Here is a 16,102-nt window from a genome sequence, read left to right on the forward strand (position 1 = left end):
AAGCCTGTCAGCACTCCAGCATGTATTGGGAAAGGGCATGTAATCCACCACCCATAACAAAGCTCTTGCTAGCAACTGATGACTAACTACAGAGGGGGAATTATTTTCCCCCAGGGATGAGTCTCTAATTGGCTATCCAATACTAAGTGGTCAACCCTGAAATCATATACATACAAGCAACACTAGATGGAGTTGACACATTATGTTTATGTATTTATGCTATATTGTTACAAAAATAATTATCAAAGGAAAAGAGGCCATGAATTAGAGACAGAATGAGGGGGGGGCAGCAAGAGGATTGGAGAGAGGGGACATTCGAGGGGTTAGGAGGAGAGAAGGAAAAAATAATGTAATTATATTTTAATTACAATATACATACAGGAGTAAATAATATTCTCTGATGTGGAAAATCAAGTCAGGAACAAAAAACATATATCTTGCCAGGCAGTGGTGGTGCACATCTTTAATCCCAGCACTTAGGAAGCAGAGACAGGATAATCTCTGTGAGTTTGAAACCAACCTGGTCTACAGAGCAAGTTCCAGGGCAGCACAGAGAATTAATTTCTGCCTCAAACAAACAGACAAACAAGCAAGCAAACAAACAAAAAGTATATATTCTGCAGGAAGAAAGAAAGAAAGAAAGAAGGAAGGAAGGAAGGAAGGAAGGAAGGAAGGAAAGAAAGAAAGAAAGAAAGAAAGAAAGAAAGAAAGAAAGAAAGAAGAGTGCTCTGGCGAAAATTGAAGACATCTATACTAGTCACTCTCTTATACGCCCTAGCAGGTGCCAGATCTCAGTGAGAAACCCTCACTGCGAACTCAGTAGAACATATATGTCTATATACACACATATATTCACATTATATGTGCATTTGGATATATAACTGTGTTTCACAATAATTAAGTCACAATTTGATTGGACATGGTGGGGACATGAGAGGACTGGGGAAAAGGAGTGGAAATAATGTAAAGGGAGTACTGATGTATGAAGTGAGAAGAATGAATGTGGATTAAAAAAACAAAACGGTCAAAAAATGGTCACGGAATCCTTGACAATTTGATTGTAGTAGTAAGCACTAGTAAAGATATAATATTAGGAATTTCCATGTGAGTTTAGATTGCAGATTTATGTGTTTAATACCTGTGTTATTATTTAGCTAAGAGAAAAAGTTGTCCAGATGTTCTGTCATCCCTGCAGAGGACATATCTTTGGCAATATACCTATACATCAGCTCTACTTTGAAATCTCTTTATTCAACAACGGAAGTGGACTTTCGTGCACACTTAGCATATATAGATGCTATATACACAGCTCTCTAGAAAAACACAGTAACAGCAATGTGTAAATTTTTGCAAATAGATTTTTGAAAAGTCATCTAAATTACATTAGTCCATGCATGTTAAGTCTTTAAAATTGTATATTTGCTATATTTTTGTATTTATGCTTTATTTAGTTTTGATTTAGCTCTTTACTAATTTTAATACAAAAAATCATGGGTGATACGAAATTTTCATATATCATAGCATTTTGCTTATATTCCTTTGGCAAAGTTTTACAAACAGTAAATCTTTACTTATCACCACAATAAACATTATTTTTTTTTCTTGTGGAAAAACCCAGTAAGTCATTTTTTTAGTATATTTTATAATAAATATACACACTCTAGCTGAGAAATCAAAACTCAGTTAACGGTTTTATAGAAAAAAAGAGGAAGCTGATATTTTCAGAAATTCATACCACACCCTTTATGATCTAGAAAGGTGAAAGAAGAAGCCTGCAAATTTCAACTGAGTGTGGATGGGGTTGGGGTGGGTCCCGGGTGTGGGTTTGGTCCCGGGTCTGGACAGACTGAGGTGCTCTCCCAGAGCCTGGCCTTCATCAGACCCAGACAGCAGGCATTGCAGGCTGGAAGAAGGTAGGTGCAGACATTTGTCTTCTTAGGTTTTTGGCATGATGGCTTTTAATGTACTGGATGAAGAAAGGACATCTAGATGGAAAAATGAGATCACTGCACACAGTAGTACTTTGAACTTGAGTTGAGTGCATATCTAAATGCACATTGGGAGGCAGTTTTTGATGCAAATAATTAGGATAATGAAAAGACAAATGCTTAGTAAATAAATTGGCAGCAATGTTTTCTCCTCCAGGGTCCATGACCTCAAGAGGCAGGTGGCTAGGCTTAATAGTCCCAGACATTAATATTCTCCTATTAAATATTCTGTAAGGCCATTTACACAGTGCTTGGCTACCCCCAAGATATAAGTGCCACTTTTGTACCCTTGAGGATATCTTGCCATATTCTGATGGAGGAGAGTCATCTGTCTATGTATTACTTACATTGGTTAATAAAGAAACTGCCTTGGCCCTTTAATAGAACAGAAAATTAGGTAGGCGGAGTAGACAGAACAGAATTCTGGGAGAGAGAAGGCAGACGCTTCAGGCAGTCGCCATAGTCAGTCGCCATGCCTCTCCTCTCTGGGGCAGACACGATGGAGCCAGCCGCCAGGTCAGACATGCTGAATCTTTCCCGGTAAGACACCACTCATGGGGTTACACAGATTATTAGATATGGGTTAGTCAGGATGTGAGTAACAGGCTGAAACTAATGGGCTAGGCAGTGTTTAAATGAATACAGTTTGTGTATTGTTATTTTGGGACATAAGCTAGCCAGGCGGCTGGGAGCAGGGCCAGATGAAAAGCAGGCCTGCCCTCAGCTCCTCACTACAATATTCACCAATAGATGAAGAACTATAGACAATTACTGACTGTTAAGAGAGGCAGAATCAGTCTTCTCTAACATTGAATTCCCAGATGGGTTATCCAATCCCAGGAGGTTATCCCTAAACAAAATACATAGGAGATACACTAAATGGACATCACAGGTTGTATGTTTATACATATATATATATATGTATATATATATAAGTATAGTATATTTATATATTCTATATAATCACATGCATATATAACAATAATAAAGAATAAGAGGTCATAAATATTTCTATTTGGCTTTTCAAGACAGGGTTTCTCTGTAGCTTTGGAGCCTGTCCTGGAACTAACTCTTGTAGACCAGACTGGCCTCAAACTCACAAAGATCCGCCTGCCTCTGCCTCCCAAGTGCTGGGATTAAAGGTGTGTGCCACCACCACCCTGCGAGGTCATAAATATTAAAGGTGTGGGGGACATGGGAAAAAGTTGAACGATAGAGAGGGTGAGGTGTAAATGATGTAAATAAAATACTCAAGTATGGCATTCTCAAAAATAAAATAACATTTAAAAGGGAAAGTAAAAGAAAGACAAAGGCCACACCTTAAATTGTCGACTGAGAATTTTGCAAACGTTTAATAATCTTCTACCATTATATTCATCTCTGTCTCCTAAATATCATCTCTATAATCCATCAGTTAAGACAGTATCTATTCCATGCAGACTCAGTGGACATGGAGAGGATGATAGAGCCTGAGCACCCAGCCAGATATGCTTAGTCTGCTCCCGAGATGGACTGTGACCTGGATGAGGTCTCCAAGCATCTCTGGCTTCATTTAGGGGACACATAGGCTGAAATGAGCTGAAGTCACTGATGCAGATGTTTATCAGTGGAAGACACAGGGCAAACTTTTAGCAGTATGAAGATCAGAAAGAAGCTTGGAACAATTGTGCCCAAGGCATTCTTTACAGGCACAGTCACGGTAACCCAGACACAGTTAGTAGCCAGAAAATCACATCTTAATGAAAGAGCTACAAGTAGATTCCAGATTATTGGGTTTTAGGCCAGGCTTTTCCCTGCTCATATTTCATTTCTCGACCACCATCGGTTACCAAACACTTGAGATTTAGATTGTGTGTGTGTGTTTTCTATTTGACAAAAGAGAGGCTCACCCTTTAGATTACTCTCTTTATTCTTCGTCATTAGTAATTGACTCATGAGGAGACTATTAATAGACATCCAAGAACTCAGCACACCGCAGAGGTCTGAAAGTATTTCTGAGAGGTACGGCAGAGGCCCTTTGTAAACAGAGAATAAACTGTGCATTGGAGAGGACACTCTACAGCTTAGGTTTCCTTAGGAACACCTTTGCCTTCTGGAGCACGAAAAGGAAGTACCAAAGGCGGGTTGAATCCTCTCTTGCATTGCAGTTGAGTAGTATACAGCAGGGGGGAGTTGTAGCTGACGGAAGCCAGGGACCCGGTGAGAAGAGTGATGGGTTTCTTTGCTGAGGTGGAGAAGATAGTGAGCTGGGGGGAAATGAAGTCAATGGAAATAAATTCAGCTTGTACAAATGCTCCAATGACCAATTTGAAAATGAAGTCCAAAACAGCCATGACTATCTAAAAAAATTTATGAGCACTCAAAAATAAAGCTAAGAAAATAGAAACAGAAGAGCTTCCTTTACCAAAAGATTAAAGCTATTTTTGTAGTTTATCTAAGCTAAACGTTTTATGATAACATAGGAACAGTTAGCTCAGAATTTATCAGAAAGAAGGATCCTGGTACTGAGTCATCTCCAGGGGTTCATCCAGAATTTCATTTTTATTTCAGCACTGTTTCTGTTGCCATGGCAACCATGCAAGGACTAGAGCAGACCACCATAGAGGTGGCCCCTGGAGAAGCTCCGCCTTCAGAGAGGTCTGCTGTAAGGGCACAACTGCGGAAAGAGAACGCCGAGAAATTCTTGAAGGGGGAACCCAAAGACCTTTGGGTAAGACATTTCTAGATCTGAGGAAAGAATGATTTTGTAAATATCTAAATGATTAACAAATAAAAAAATATAACACAAGTACTCTGTCCTACTAACCTCATGGTCTCTCAACACTTCCCATGGTCACTAGCATTTGATTTTCAAATCTATCATTTGAAAACAGATATGTTATTCTGCCACATCAGATTTTCAATTTAATTATGTTTAAAATAGAGAAACTTCAGGTACGTTCTAGACTGTGTGTTATCTGAGATGACCACATCCGGTTCAGTGCAGACAGAACCCATGCAAGCTGCTGCTGTGCTCCAGTCCCAGGCCTGCCCAGCGGTGGGGAAACCCATACTGTTCTCAGACATTTCTAGTGCTTTCCCTTCCCCTGCTGGTCAGGGAAGAAATCCCCTATTTTGTGCATTCTTCTGTCTGCAGAAGAGTGTACCTTAAAAAGAGAGAGAGAGAGAACTTCAAGGAATAACATCCTAAGCAGTTTAAAGGTCACTAAATGCAGACAGTACTCACTGGCCCAACCCTCCAACCCCTGCAGTTGCCATAGACAGCTTCTTTTCTACTTCACTGTTCTAGTTCTTATAAATATTAAAAAATGGTCATTTTTTTCATGATATATCTTTTATGTCCATGTGGAAGTTGTATATCTTAAATATTTCAAGATTCTTTTTGCTGCTGATGTACTGTTTATTTTTGAGTCCTTCTGATTGCTAACTAGGTGCCAAATCATGACTAGCTAAAAAAGAAGCCCAAGAATCCACAGAAATGGGATCAAACTAAAGCAACACAGAACAGCCAGAAGCTGGCATTTCTAATTTTTAATTTCATTTCAGAATATCACACAATTTGGCGAATAATAATGCTTTTCTTTCACATGCTCTCCACATATTTAATTATGGCATATTCAAAAATGTATCACTTCAAGAGAGACCAAGTTTTGAATGAGACCAATATGCCAATGATTAAGACACAAAATTAAATTTAAAAAGCATTGAGTTTTATTCTGTTTGGGGCTTTTCAGATTTCCACGGATCACATTGTCCCTGTCTTCCACAACACCTCCATAATCCTACCTCCTCTGAGAGCTTAGCCCAGAGCTCAGTGGTTCTCAACTTTCCTAATGCTGTGGCCCTTTAATTCACTTCCTCATGTTGTGGTGATCCCAACCATAAAACTATCGGGTTGCTACTTCATACCTGTGACTTTGCTACTATTATGAATTATAATGTCAATGTCTTATATTTCCAATGGTCTTAGGTGATCCCTGTGAAAGGGTCATTGAACCCCCAAAGTAATGAAGACCCACAGGTCGAGAACCACAGCCTTAGGTACTCAGCTTGGGCTCTGGGAACAAACTGTGCTTTAACATGAGCAGTTTGATGATACAGGGTTGTAGATTATTGTCTTGCACTCCTATGCACCTTCCCAATGATTGCCTGCCCTTAACTCAAATATCCCCTTAGTCTAACTGATTACAAGCCGAGTACCTACCTCTGTAAATTCCCTTTAAATTTGAAGTCACTGATATAAATGAATGTGTGTGCGTGTGCGTGTGCGTGTGTGTGTGTGTGTGTGTGTGTGTGTGTGTGTGTGTGAGAGAGAGAGAGAGAGAGAGAGAGAGAGAGAGAGAGAGATTCCAAGGGAAATATATATGTTAGTACATCACATCTGTATATGAAAGCTATTGTCAGAATAATATTTCAAAATTCATCTGTGTATACTAAAGGTGCGGATGAAGGTAACTTAGTGGTTTGATAGCACTTAGTACAGACATCATTTTTGTGGTGGATAATGTTTCACTTTTCTGTGTCTAGGTTGTCCAAGTTCTGATTGCTCTCATAAACCTCATTTGGGGTATAATAACGATGAGTGAGAAACCATATTTCCGCCCAGTACATTCAGTGTACGTTTATGCCCCAGTTTGGGGTTCAGTCGTGGTGAGTAGCACACCATCTTATGTAACTGGAGATATTAACACTCTGTTGTGACTCCACTAACCTGGGGGAATCCTCTCTTTACTCTTTCAAGTAGTCTATAAGTTTGAGAACAGTTTATCTGCTTTTTCAGTTTTTTCCTTGTTCATGTTGCAATATCAATATACCCTTCACATAAACTAGGTGGGTTGTTTATTTAATATGGCATTTAGGATACTGTGTCAGCATGTACTCATGTACTCCCACAAGGGTTACTTAAGCATTGTCACATCTAATTTCCTCAGGAGTCCAGAGGCTAGTCATTCCTAGTGGTGGTTAATCGGCGGTACAAGGATGTCATCACATCTTGATACATACTGATGTAGCTCTTTCACTGCTCACAAAGAGTTTACCAGGCTATTCCTAAGCCAAGGATAATGAGCTTGCATCTTTAACTTGCAGAAATTGAGATTCACTTCTCTACCTGGGAAGGGATCACTGAACTCTGAAGCTCATGAAAGAATGAAGGAAATGAGGGTCTTGTTAGCAATGCAGAGGAGACAAAGCTGAGCAGGTGGTTATCAGTGCCTGGCTAATCAACTCTCCGTCAATGCTTAAGAGAATAGAAAACCTAGGTAAATTCTGTTCCAAATTTTAAAGAAAATAACTAATCAAAAAATTGAAAAAGAAATTTTAAAAGTATAAAAAGTTTCCTCTATAATAAAATTTAAGAAAGTTTTGTAGAGTTCAGACTGTCAATTAAGTATAAAATATCAAACATTTTCTTACCTATATATTATGAGCTGACAAGTGGAAGGTAAAATGCAAAAACTTGGTTATTTTACAGTGAGAATTCCATTAAAAAATGAGGGCTCCATTTATTGATAAACTTGAGAATGATAAAATTTAGTGATGTTGTAGACCTGGTACCTTAATTTTCCCTTCCTATTTACAATAGATGTTTAAGAATTGAGAAATACCACAGGCTCCAATACTTTTCAAAGTTACATGACATTTGACATATCAATAATAGTATCAATGATTATGATAATAGTAGTAATAGCACCTATAACTCCAGTAATAGTTTTCATTGCACTGTAATCTAGGAATATTGCTAACTGTTTTGTATGTAATGTTCCACTTCAATAAATCACCACAACTTCTGAGAAATTTGTTTTCATTGTCATTGTATAAATGAAGAAAACGAGACTAGGAAGGGTTAATATACCCAAGATGTATTCAGCCCATGAACGAGGACTCAGAATCTCTCATATCTCCCCACCAATGTTTTCTTCTTCCCTCTTTATTTTCTATTAAGTACTGTCTTGGAAACCAACTCCCATAGTTCTTGATGGAGAATTGAACCTCAGGGCTCAGACCTGCATGGGAAGCAATTGGCTGAGAGCCATCTCCCCAACCTTATATATATATCTTGATTTTCATTTCCTGCTGATGCTGCCATTAACTTTTAAATCTTCTAAGCCAATTTGGAAAGCAAATGCAGACATCCGTATATTTAACTGAATAGTTTAAAGAGGTCAATTGAGTCAAGTTGATAGCAGTCATTTAGAAGAAATTGAAAACAATCATCAACTTGCAGGACCCAAGTAAGCTAAAGCATTCTTGTAGAATGGAGCGGCGGGCTGCGTCCTGCCACCAGGCTAGCTTTACCCAAAATAATTACACAGAAACTGTATTCATTTAAATACTGCCTGGCCCCTGGCCCATTATCTGTAGCTTCTTATTGGTTGATTCTCATATCTTGCTTTAACCCATATTTAGTAATTTATATAGCACCACGAGGTGGATCGCTTTCCAGGAGAGATCTTAACCTGCGTCCATCTCGGAGAGGAGAAGCATGGCGACCGCTTATGGTGACTCCCTGAAGGGTCTGCCCCTGCCTGCTACCCAGCATTCTGTTTTGTCTACTCCACCTACCTAATTTTCTCTTCTCTTAAAGGGCCAAGGCAGTTTTCTTTATTAATTAACCAATGAAAGTAACATAGACAGATAACTCTCCTCCATCACATTCTAGTATAATTTTGTTATTATTTTATTTACAGCTTTCAATTTATCCTCAAGAAGAATAATTTCTGGTCTGATTTTGTTTGGCTATCTTCTTCAGTCAGGCCATGTGTGCAAAATCTCATTATAAGGATTGGGGAGTTTTAGCCTTCACTGATCTTAAACAATTTTGTTGGGATGACAGTTTCATAATTAAAAAAGAAACCTTGATGATTCTTCCACTGACTCTATTTACCCCCTGTTCTTCTGGCAGGGGAGGTATTGTGTCAACTGCACTGCTTTTAAGATCATTGACCACTTTAATAGACCCAGTTGATTTAGAAGTGAGTTTTAGTATGCTATGATTTATAATAGCAATTTAAAAATTGTTAACTTGAATTTTTCCTTTTATGATCAGTTCATAATCTCAGGATCCTTGTCAATTGCAGCAGGAATGAGAACTACAGAGGTCCTGGTAATTATTTTCTTTTCTTTTTCCATAAAATAGAATGATTACATTAAGTATATACTCTACTAATATGTAAAAAAGGTTGGTTCTATTTTCCTAAGGCCTAGGCTCTGCCTTTTAAAAGGATTTGACTTTCAAAGGTATAGCTGAGCTACTAGGTCTCATCATGTCTGAGTGGACGGTGTGTCCAGGCAGTTGCGGAGAGAATCTTGGTCCTGGTGAAACTGGAGAAGTGAAGTTAGACAAGTGAACCGTGAAGCTTCAGATCCTGCCCATGACAATGACACCAAATATTTGCAGTGGCAATAACATCATTAACTGACAAGTTAAAATTATTTCTACAAATGTATCTAAAATAACAGTTTTAAAAAATATTACAGAGGCCATAGAGATAGCTAAGTGATTAAGAGCACTTATTGCTCTTGCAGAGGGCCCAGATTTGATTCAGAGTTTCTTGTAATGACTCTCAGTTATTCCATTCCAAGGAATATAGAGCTTTCTTCTGACTTTTGTGGGTTCCAGGCATGTACATACATGTAGACAAAACACATGTACACATAAAATAATAAATGATTTTAGAAAGACAGTTACAATGGGATTTCTGTCAAAACCTGATAAAAGGCAACAAGCAAGAGGTCAGCAATTATTTCACTCACTTGCTAAAAGCTGCAGTTGAATTTCCCTTCCTGCAACAGAAAACTTCAACTTCTGGACCATGAACAAGTGTTCCTGTCTACCTCCTTAGCATCTTTAACCAGCTTTGACCACTAACATGTCCCTCCTGTCATGAGATCTGCAAAGTTACACAGCAGATCAGCTGATATTTAGAAGACAAATCCACCAGAGATTTACACATCTAATGGAGGTTAAATTCACACAGGCATGGCCTGTGGAAAATATTACCTTTGGGTAGCTGCTGTCTCTAATTGTAGATTCTCCTGTGTGATAAGATGCTCCCCTCTAACTCAGCTTTAGAACTCTCAAGCAGTGTATGCCTCATATGTAGGGCACAATCTTCCTGTGTTGTTAATAAGATGACTTTTTCCCCAAACTGTAATTCTAGCAAATAAAATATGACTGTCAAACCTTTTGTCCAGCACTGCTATAAAAAAACAGAAGCCTGTTCTTTGTAATTAACTCCCTGGCAGTATGATTTGGCCAGATGGAAGTCCTTGTGGAGTGATAGCAGGAGGGACTTTTACAGAACAGATTTGCAGGTGTCTGTCCTTGTTATATCAATAGTCCTTTGAGAGATCAATAGCACCTATGTGGTCTGAAGTTCTCTTCACCAGCATCTCTCTGCTCTCATTCAAAATAGCAATTAACACTTTGTACCAGCTTTTGATACAATAAAATAACTGTTTTATGTTTAGATCTTAAGATTTAGGTGATTAAAAATGGTGTTTATTTGAAACCATATTCAGATAATATTGATCACACCTGTGAAATGTAAAATAATGCACGTATTCTTTGCCTTTTCCTTAGATCCCTCAATGATTTAGTTTTCTGCCTTATGTAAGCTGTAGCAGCCCCTATGAGAGAGGGCTGGAACATCCCCATAGCTGCAGCTGTGGTCAGCTACAAACTAGATGATAAGTTTTGTTGCATATCTTCAAAGAATACATGTGTCCCTGAGAATATCCCTTGTAGTTTTTTTTTATTACTAACAAGTTGTTAATGAATTGATTTATATATGATTGGGATCTTGTAATGGCAGAGGAACAAAGAGCATGACTCAGACAGGATGTGTGCGAGTTCATTCCATTAACTCTCAGACTAAGAGTTTTCTAAGTCCCTCTCGCTATACTGAGACAACCTACCTAACCCTGTGAGAAAGTCAGCAGAGCTGGACTCTGTTCTCTTTTGATTCTCATGTTAGAGACACAGCAAACTTTCAGTTTCCTGAGTAATTTTACTTCTCATAATAAAGTTTGTTTTATTGAACCACGAGAAGAGGATTGTGAAACCAAATCTACAGCATAGGGGGAAATATGCCAGAGGGACATGCCGTGAGTGATTATCAACATTCATACAAGGAAAAGAGTCAGACGCTTGAAGAGTGTGGTGGGAAATGACAGTCAGGGCCTTCCAGATAATGTGTCAAGGGAAGAAATTTTTACTACAAAATTTGAAGAGCATGTTGTGCCCTTGAGTGTCATCTCAGGGGGACGGGGAATTTCATCTTTTTACTTTGTCAAGGGACTGGAAGTAAAGATACCATAAGGAAAGATACAGATTCTGCTTTTGGCAGAGAGAGGATTAAATGTATTTATAAAGACATGGTCCATTTCAAATATTGATGGACTACACCAAAGATGCTATTGAATTAACTGATTCCCATTCCTTTCTAGGTCACCACCAGTCTAAGTTTTAACATGATTAGCTGTATGGTGGCAGGAGCAACAAGTCTAATCAGTGTCTTCAGTGTGGTTGTGAATGCAGTCGACTATGGTAATGGAATTATTGTGGTGAGTATTTCCTTTGATGATGGGCTTCCACTCTTGCAAAGGCAACAATCAACACTGTAAAATGTGACTGTCAAATCTCTTTGGGGAGCTGCGAATGACTGGGATGTAGAGGGTTATCTATTTAGGGGTCAGGTGACAGTGGATTATTTCCCTTTCGTCTATAACTAAGTAAAGAAAACGACTAATGAGGCTAGCCCAGAGACATAGGGACCACAGTCATGTCATCTTGAGTCTGCATCCCAGATAGACCCAGACTAAAACCAAGTCCCTAAGAGTGGGAGGCTCCATTCTCTAGGAAGAAAAGATATATTGTTTAGCTTACAAAACAGGTTTAAAAGAGTGAGTTCTTTGTACAAAAACAAAGCCATATGGAATTATCAGTGACCATCCAAGGTGACCTAAAAAAAAATTCCTAAAACAAAAATTGTATATTATAAACTTATATACATGTGCTACTCCTGTTGAAAGTCTTCCTTTTGTCTTGTTTATGTTGCTGTTTTCAGTTTGTGTGTTTGTTGGATATTTCTGGAGATGTGAATCTTGCTATATAGCCTGGGATTCCCACAGATTAAAAACACCATCTCTTCTCAGTGTTGGGATTATAATAGTGAGCTAACAGGCCCAGCCTCTACTTGTTTATGTAAATTATAATTATGTTATGTGAGACTGTTTATAAATTATATGAAAGTGATTAAATATTTGTAAGGAAGAATATGAGCATACAGACCTGACTTCTGAACTCTCTGACCCTCAAAGAAACTCTTAATCTGCCTATCTAGATTGTCACATTCTGAGGACAAGGCTACCATCTCTTCTCCTTGTTATTCTCCACTGTGCCTGTCATAATGTCTGAGTCACAGAGGCTACTGGATCTGTTGAGGCAGGAGCAAGGAATATTTCATCACAAAACATGCAAATCTTCTCAGAGCCTGCTGAATCAGTATCTCTCACATGCCAAGGTTCTGATTTGCTGACTAATTTACAGCAGAGGGAGCATTTCTGATCAATGAGAGAAAGAGACAGAATATTCAAACCCAACAATTCCAGGCAAGAGGAATTCAAAACCAGTTCAAGGCAAGAGAATTCAGAACAAATGTGCTGCTACCTTTGTTCCTCCATTTTGATCCTGTGGCTTGCAGAAGAATCAGACAAAGCCAAGTGCACTGAACACTAACGAATGCGGTATTTAACACGCCAGTCATTTACCATATTGTGACAATTGCTACCAAATTAGCACATAATCCAGATGTAATACAGGATGACAGAATTTCAAAATGAATCTTAATTGCATACAATCAAAATGTTGGCAGGGCTATTGTCCTTCCTGGGAGACATAGGGAAAGGTAATTTTCTTGGCTTTTATGTTTCCACCTTCTGTCTGCATCCCTCGGCTCATCATTCTGTCCTCTGTTTTCAAGGCAAGTACCACAGTCTCTTACACGTAGATTCTTCAGCATCTTGCTTCTACTTGTGAAGTTGCTATGGTAACTTGGACAGCCCGCAGAGACCAGGACAGTCAGCCTATATTATTATATTATCTAATAAACACTCTCTGTTCCCACTGCAAACTAGGATCTCCCCATTCCAGAGTTTGGTTAGAAAGCCAACCTGAAAGTATCTTCTCTTCAAAAGTAAAATAATATTATTGTTTTCTCTGTGTTAAATTTCTAGCACCAGAGTTTAGCAGGCTCTGGGGATTCTGATAATTTTTATTAGTAAAATAGTGAGAGGAGAAATGATATTCAAGAGGCCAGATAACTGTCTAAGGGTTGGCTCACATCAAAAGCTAGATTTCCAAACCCCTGGCCAGGGTCTTTCCTTTTTTGGCATGGTAGTGGGCGGCATATTTCAAACTTATAATTTCTATTCGCTATTCACATTCCTTTGTATGAATCTGTTTTTAGGGTACAGATGCTTTGATACTCATTTTAAATGTGCTAGAATTCTGCATTGCTGTGTCCACCTCTGCCTTTGGATGTAAAGCAGCCTGTTGTAACACCAGTGAGGTGAGTAGCAGTCCTTGTTGGGTGGCGTTCAGTAGGTCTCTATCGCTCTAGTAATCAGTCTCACAAATCTAATAGCTTACAAAGACATATCTTCATTGCTCTCAGCTCCCGCAAGTCAAGACCATCCACAGGTCAGCAAGGTCCTCTGCTCAGACTTAAAAGGCTGTTTTACCAGAGAACTGAGGCTGCCTTTGGGGTTCTTAGTTTCATTAAGAAAAGAGTTTAAACCCAGACTAGGAAGGAAGTTCAAGAGCACTTTCGTGACAGTTTGAGGAACAGACAAGGTGGAAATTCCTACAGCCTTCAGAGAGAGGGAGATGGAGAGAAAGACTGAAAAGAACCGGGGAGTCTGGGAAAACGTTTAGGATTGCCAAGCCACAGATCTGAGTTCAGAGGTTACCCAATTCCAGATCCTTGTTTTACAAAGCAAAGGACTGTTCCAGGGACTCATGCTTAGAAATTAAAACAGAGACCATTTCTAAGAAAAGCATTTCTAAGGATGGAAGTGCGCTTGTGAGCTGCAGAAAGAACCTGAAAGGTATCCAGCCACAGAATGTAGCATCCTTTACAGGACAGTTTTAGACCCTGCCTTTTTGTTTGTATCCCATGGATCCATTGCCATTTAGCCCCACCTAGCGTGCTCTCTTCCTAAGATGAAACCTAGCTGAAGAAGGGTTTCTAGTCTTCTTCTGTGTTCAGACTTCTTTCATATGCAAATGTTTTTATTGTTTGAAAATATCATAACTGCATCTTGTATGCTTTGATCAAATCCAGCCCCATCTTTTCCACTCTGATTCCTCCTTTCCAGGCCCCATTGTCCTGCATAATGTGTGCTCAGGGTGTTGACCGGGTTGTTGTTTATCAGAAACTTCCAGCTTGTGCACATCTGGCCATTGTCTTTCCCCAAGGACTGCTGCAGATGTTCTTGAGGGCTGGGGAGGAAGAAGGCCACATAGGGATAAGAAAGTGACAGACTTAGGAGGAAAAAAAGGCCAGAAGGAGACCATGATGATGATATGCCAGGAGAGGCCTCAAAGATTCAAATTTTCAAGTAGAGAAAGTAGCCAGTGAAACCCAGCAACTGCTCCCTAGAGCTGAGTAATGCTGTACCTGATGATTTCTGTTGATCCACCACAGCAGTGGCCTAGGGCATGTGATGCTTAAGTATGCACATCTTCTTCATGCTGCCACTGCCCCACATCACTTGAGCTTGTGATGGACAGAATTTTCCCAAGTCCTATGATGCTTCTGCCATTCTGGGCCACTGTCATGTTTGCAGAACTTTGTTCATGGCTGTCACACCAAAGCCTGGATGTGATGCTGTCAGCAGGAGTAAACGACTTTGGAAGAGTGCCATTGTCATCTTCCATAACACCTTGTTTCGCTAAGCCATTTAAAATGGAATGGAAAATTGATGCTCCAAGATGCAGCTGCAAATATCAAGTTCTCTGGTCATCCTCTGCAATAGAATGAGTGTCCTGTGTGTACAACATTTGATCCAAATGGTAGCTGAGACACCATGCAGGGTGATGTGTGTTTCAATTCAGTAGTGACAATGTAGATACTGGTAAGGGGGACATTATGAGCTAAGGAATAGGAAGCTCTGAGTATACTGGATTACTCAATGATATTTTGATTCATTTCACAGGTTGTTGTAATTCTACCACCAAATCCTGCTGTATCCGAGGCGGCAACTCCCATGTTACTTCAACCATTGGCACCACCAGTATACCAAGAAAAAAATGTTCCAGAAAATATATATGAGAATTGCACTTGAGAAAGAGCCTAGTTTTTATTGTGTGTGTGTGTTTGTTTGTCTGAGAGAGAGAGAGAGAGAGAGAGAGAGAGAGAGAGAGAGAGAGAGAGAGAGAGAGAGAGAGAGAGAGAGAGAGAGAACGCACAGGCTCCTGCATGTATGTGATTTAAAAATCAAGTTCTCATTGTTTGTTTCCCTATGAATTTCACAGTTAAGTGCATTGGATGTTGGAGTAGCAGACCTGCAATAAAAAATAAATCCAAGTATTTACTAGGCTAACAACACCTGAATATCTTTCATTCATTGTATGTACAAGTGTATTGAATTGGCAAAGAAGTTTTCAATGTGGACTGAAAAAAAAATTGTTAGTGAAATGAAGTCTCCAAGAAGTGAAGACTACAGTTCACATTTTATTTGGAATTTTTGCTAAATAAGTAGATTGGGCTACTCATGATCATGTAAAGACACATTAAGTATGCAAGACAACATGTGTGTTAAATCACTAACTATCGCAATCACTTTTAATCTCTATGTGCATGTGCATCACATAATACCAGTGTATAGTGAAAAATTACAGTGAAGACAAGTCATTGGAACCAGAATACCTGATCCCTAAATACACACATATACACACAGAGCGCATCTCTCACTATATATTATCATATATATGTGAATATACATAGTATATGTTTAGTGTAGATACAGAGAGCACACACACGTATCTATGTATTCATGTATTATATATAACATAAAAGAGCAGTTTCTTATTGTTGTGGATTGATTCT

At 39.0% G+C, this 16,102-nt stretch overlaps 1 protein-coding gene across 1 annotated transcript; it reads left to right on the forward strand.

The window, feature by feature from the left end:
- The first annotated feature begins 1,834 nt into the window (after positions 1–1,834).
- Positions 1,835–15,338, forward strand: LOC119803867 (membrane-spanning 4-domains subfamily A member 4D-like). The gene is made up of 7 exons (XM_038315357.1): positions 1,835–1,913; positions 4,539–4,698; positions 6,516–6,638; positions 9,037–9,093; positions 11,439–11,555; positions 13,460–13,561; positions 15,210–15,338. The coding sequence occupies exons 2-7, from the start codon at positions 4,555–4,557 to the stop codon at positions 15,336–15,338; spliced, it is 672 nt and encodes a 223-aa protein (XP_038171285.1). The 5' UTR covers positions 1,835–1,913; positions 4,539–4,554.
- Positions 15,339–16,102: the final 764 nt, after the last annotated feature.

This window comes from Arvicola amphibius, chromosome 1 (genome assembly GCF_903992535.2).
Source record: "Arvicola amphibius chromosome 1, mArvAmp1.2, whole genome shotgun sequence".
Classification (NCBI taxonomy): domain Eukaryota; kingdom Metazoa; phylum Chordata; class Mammalia; order Rodentia; family Cricetidae; genus Arvicola; species Arvicola amphibius.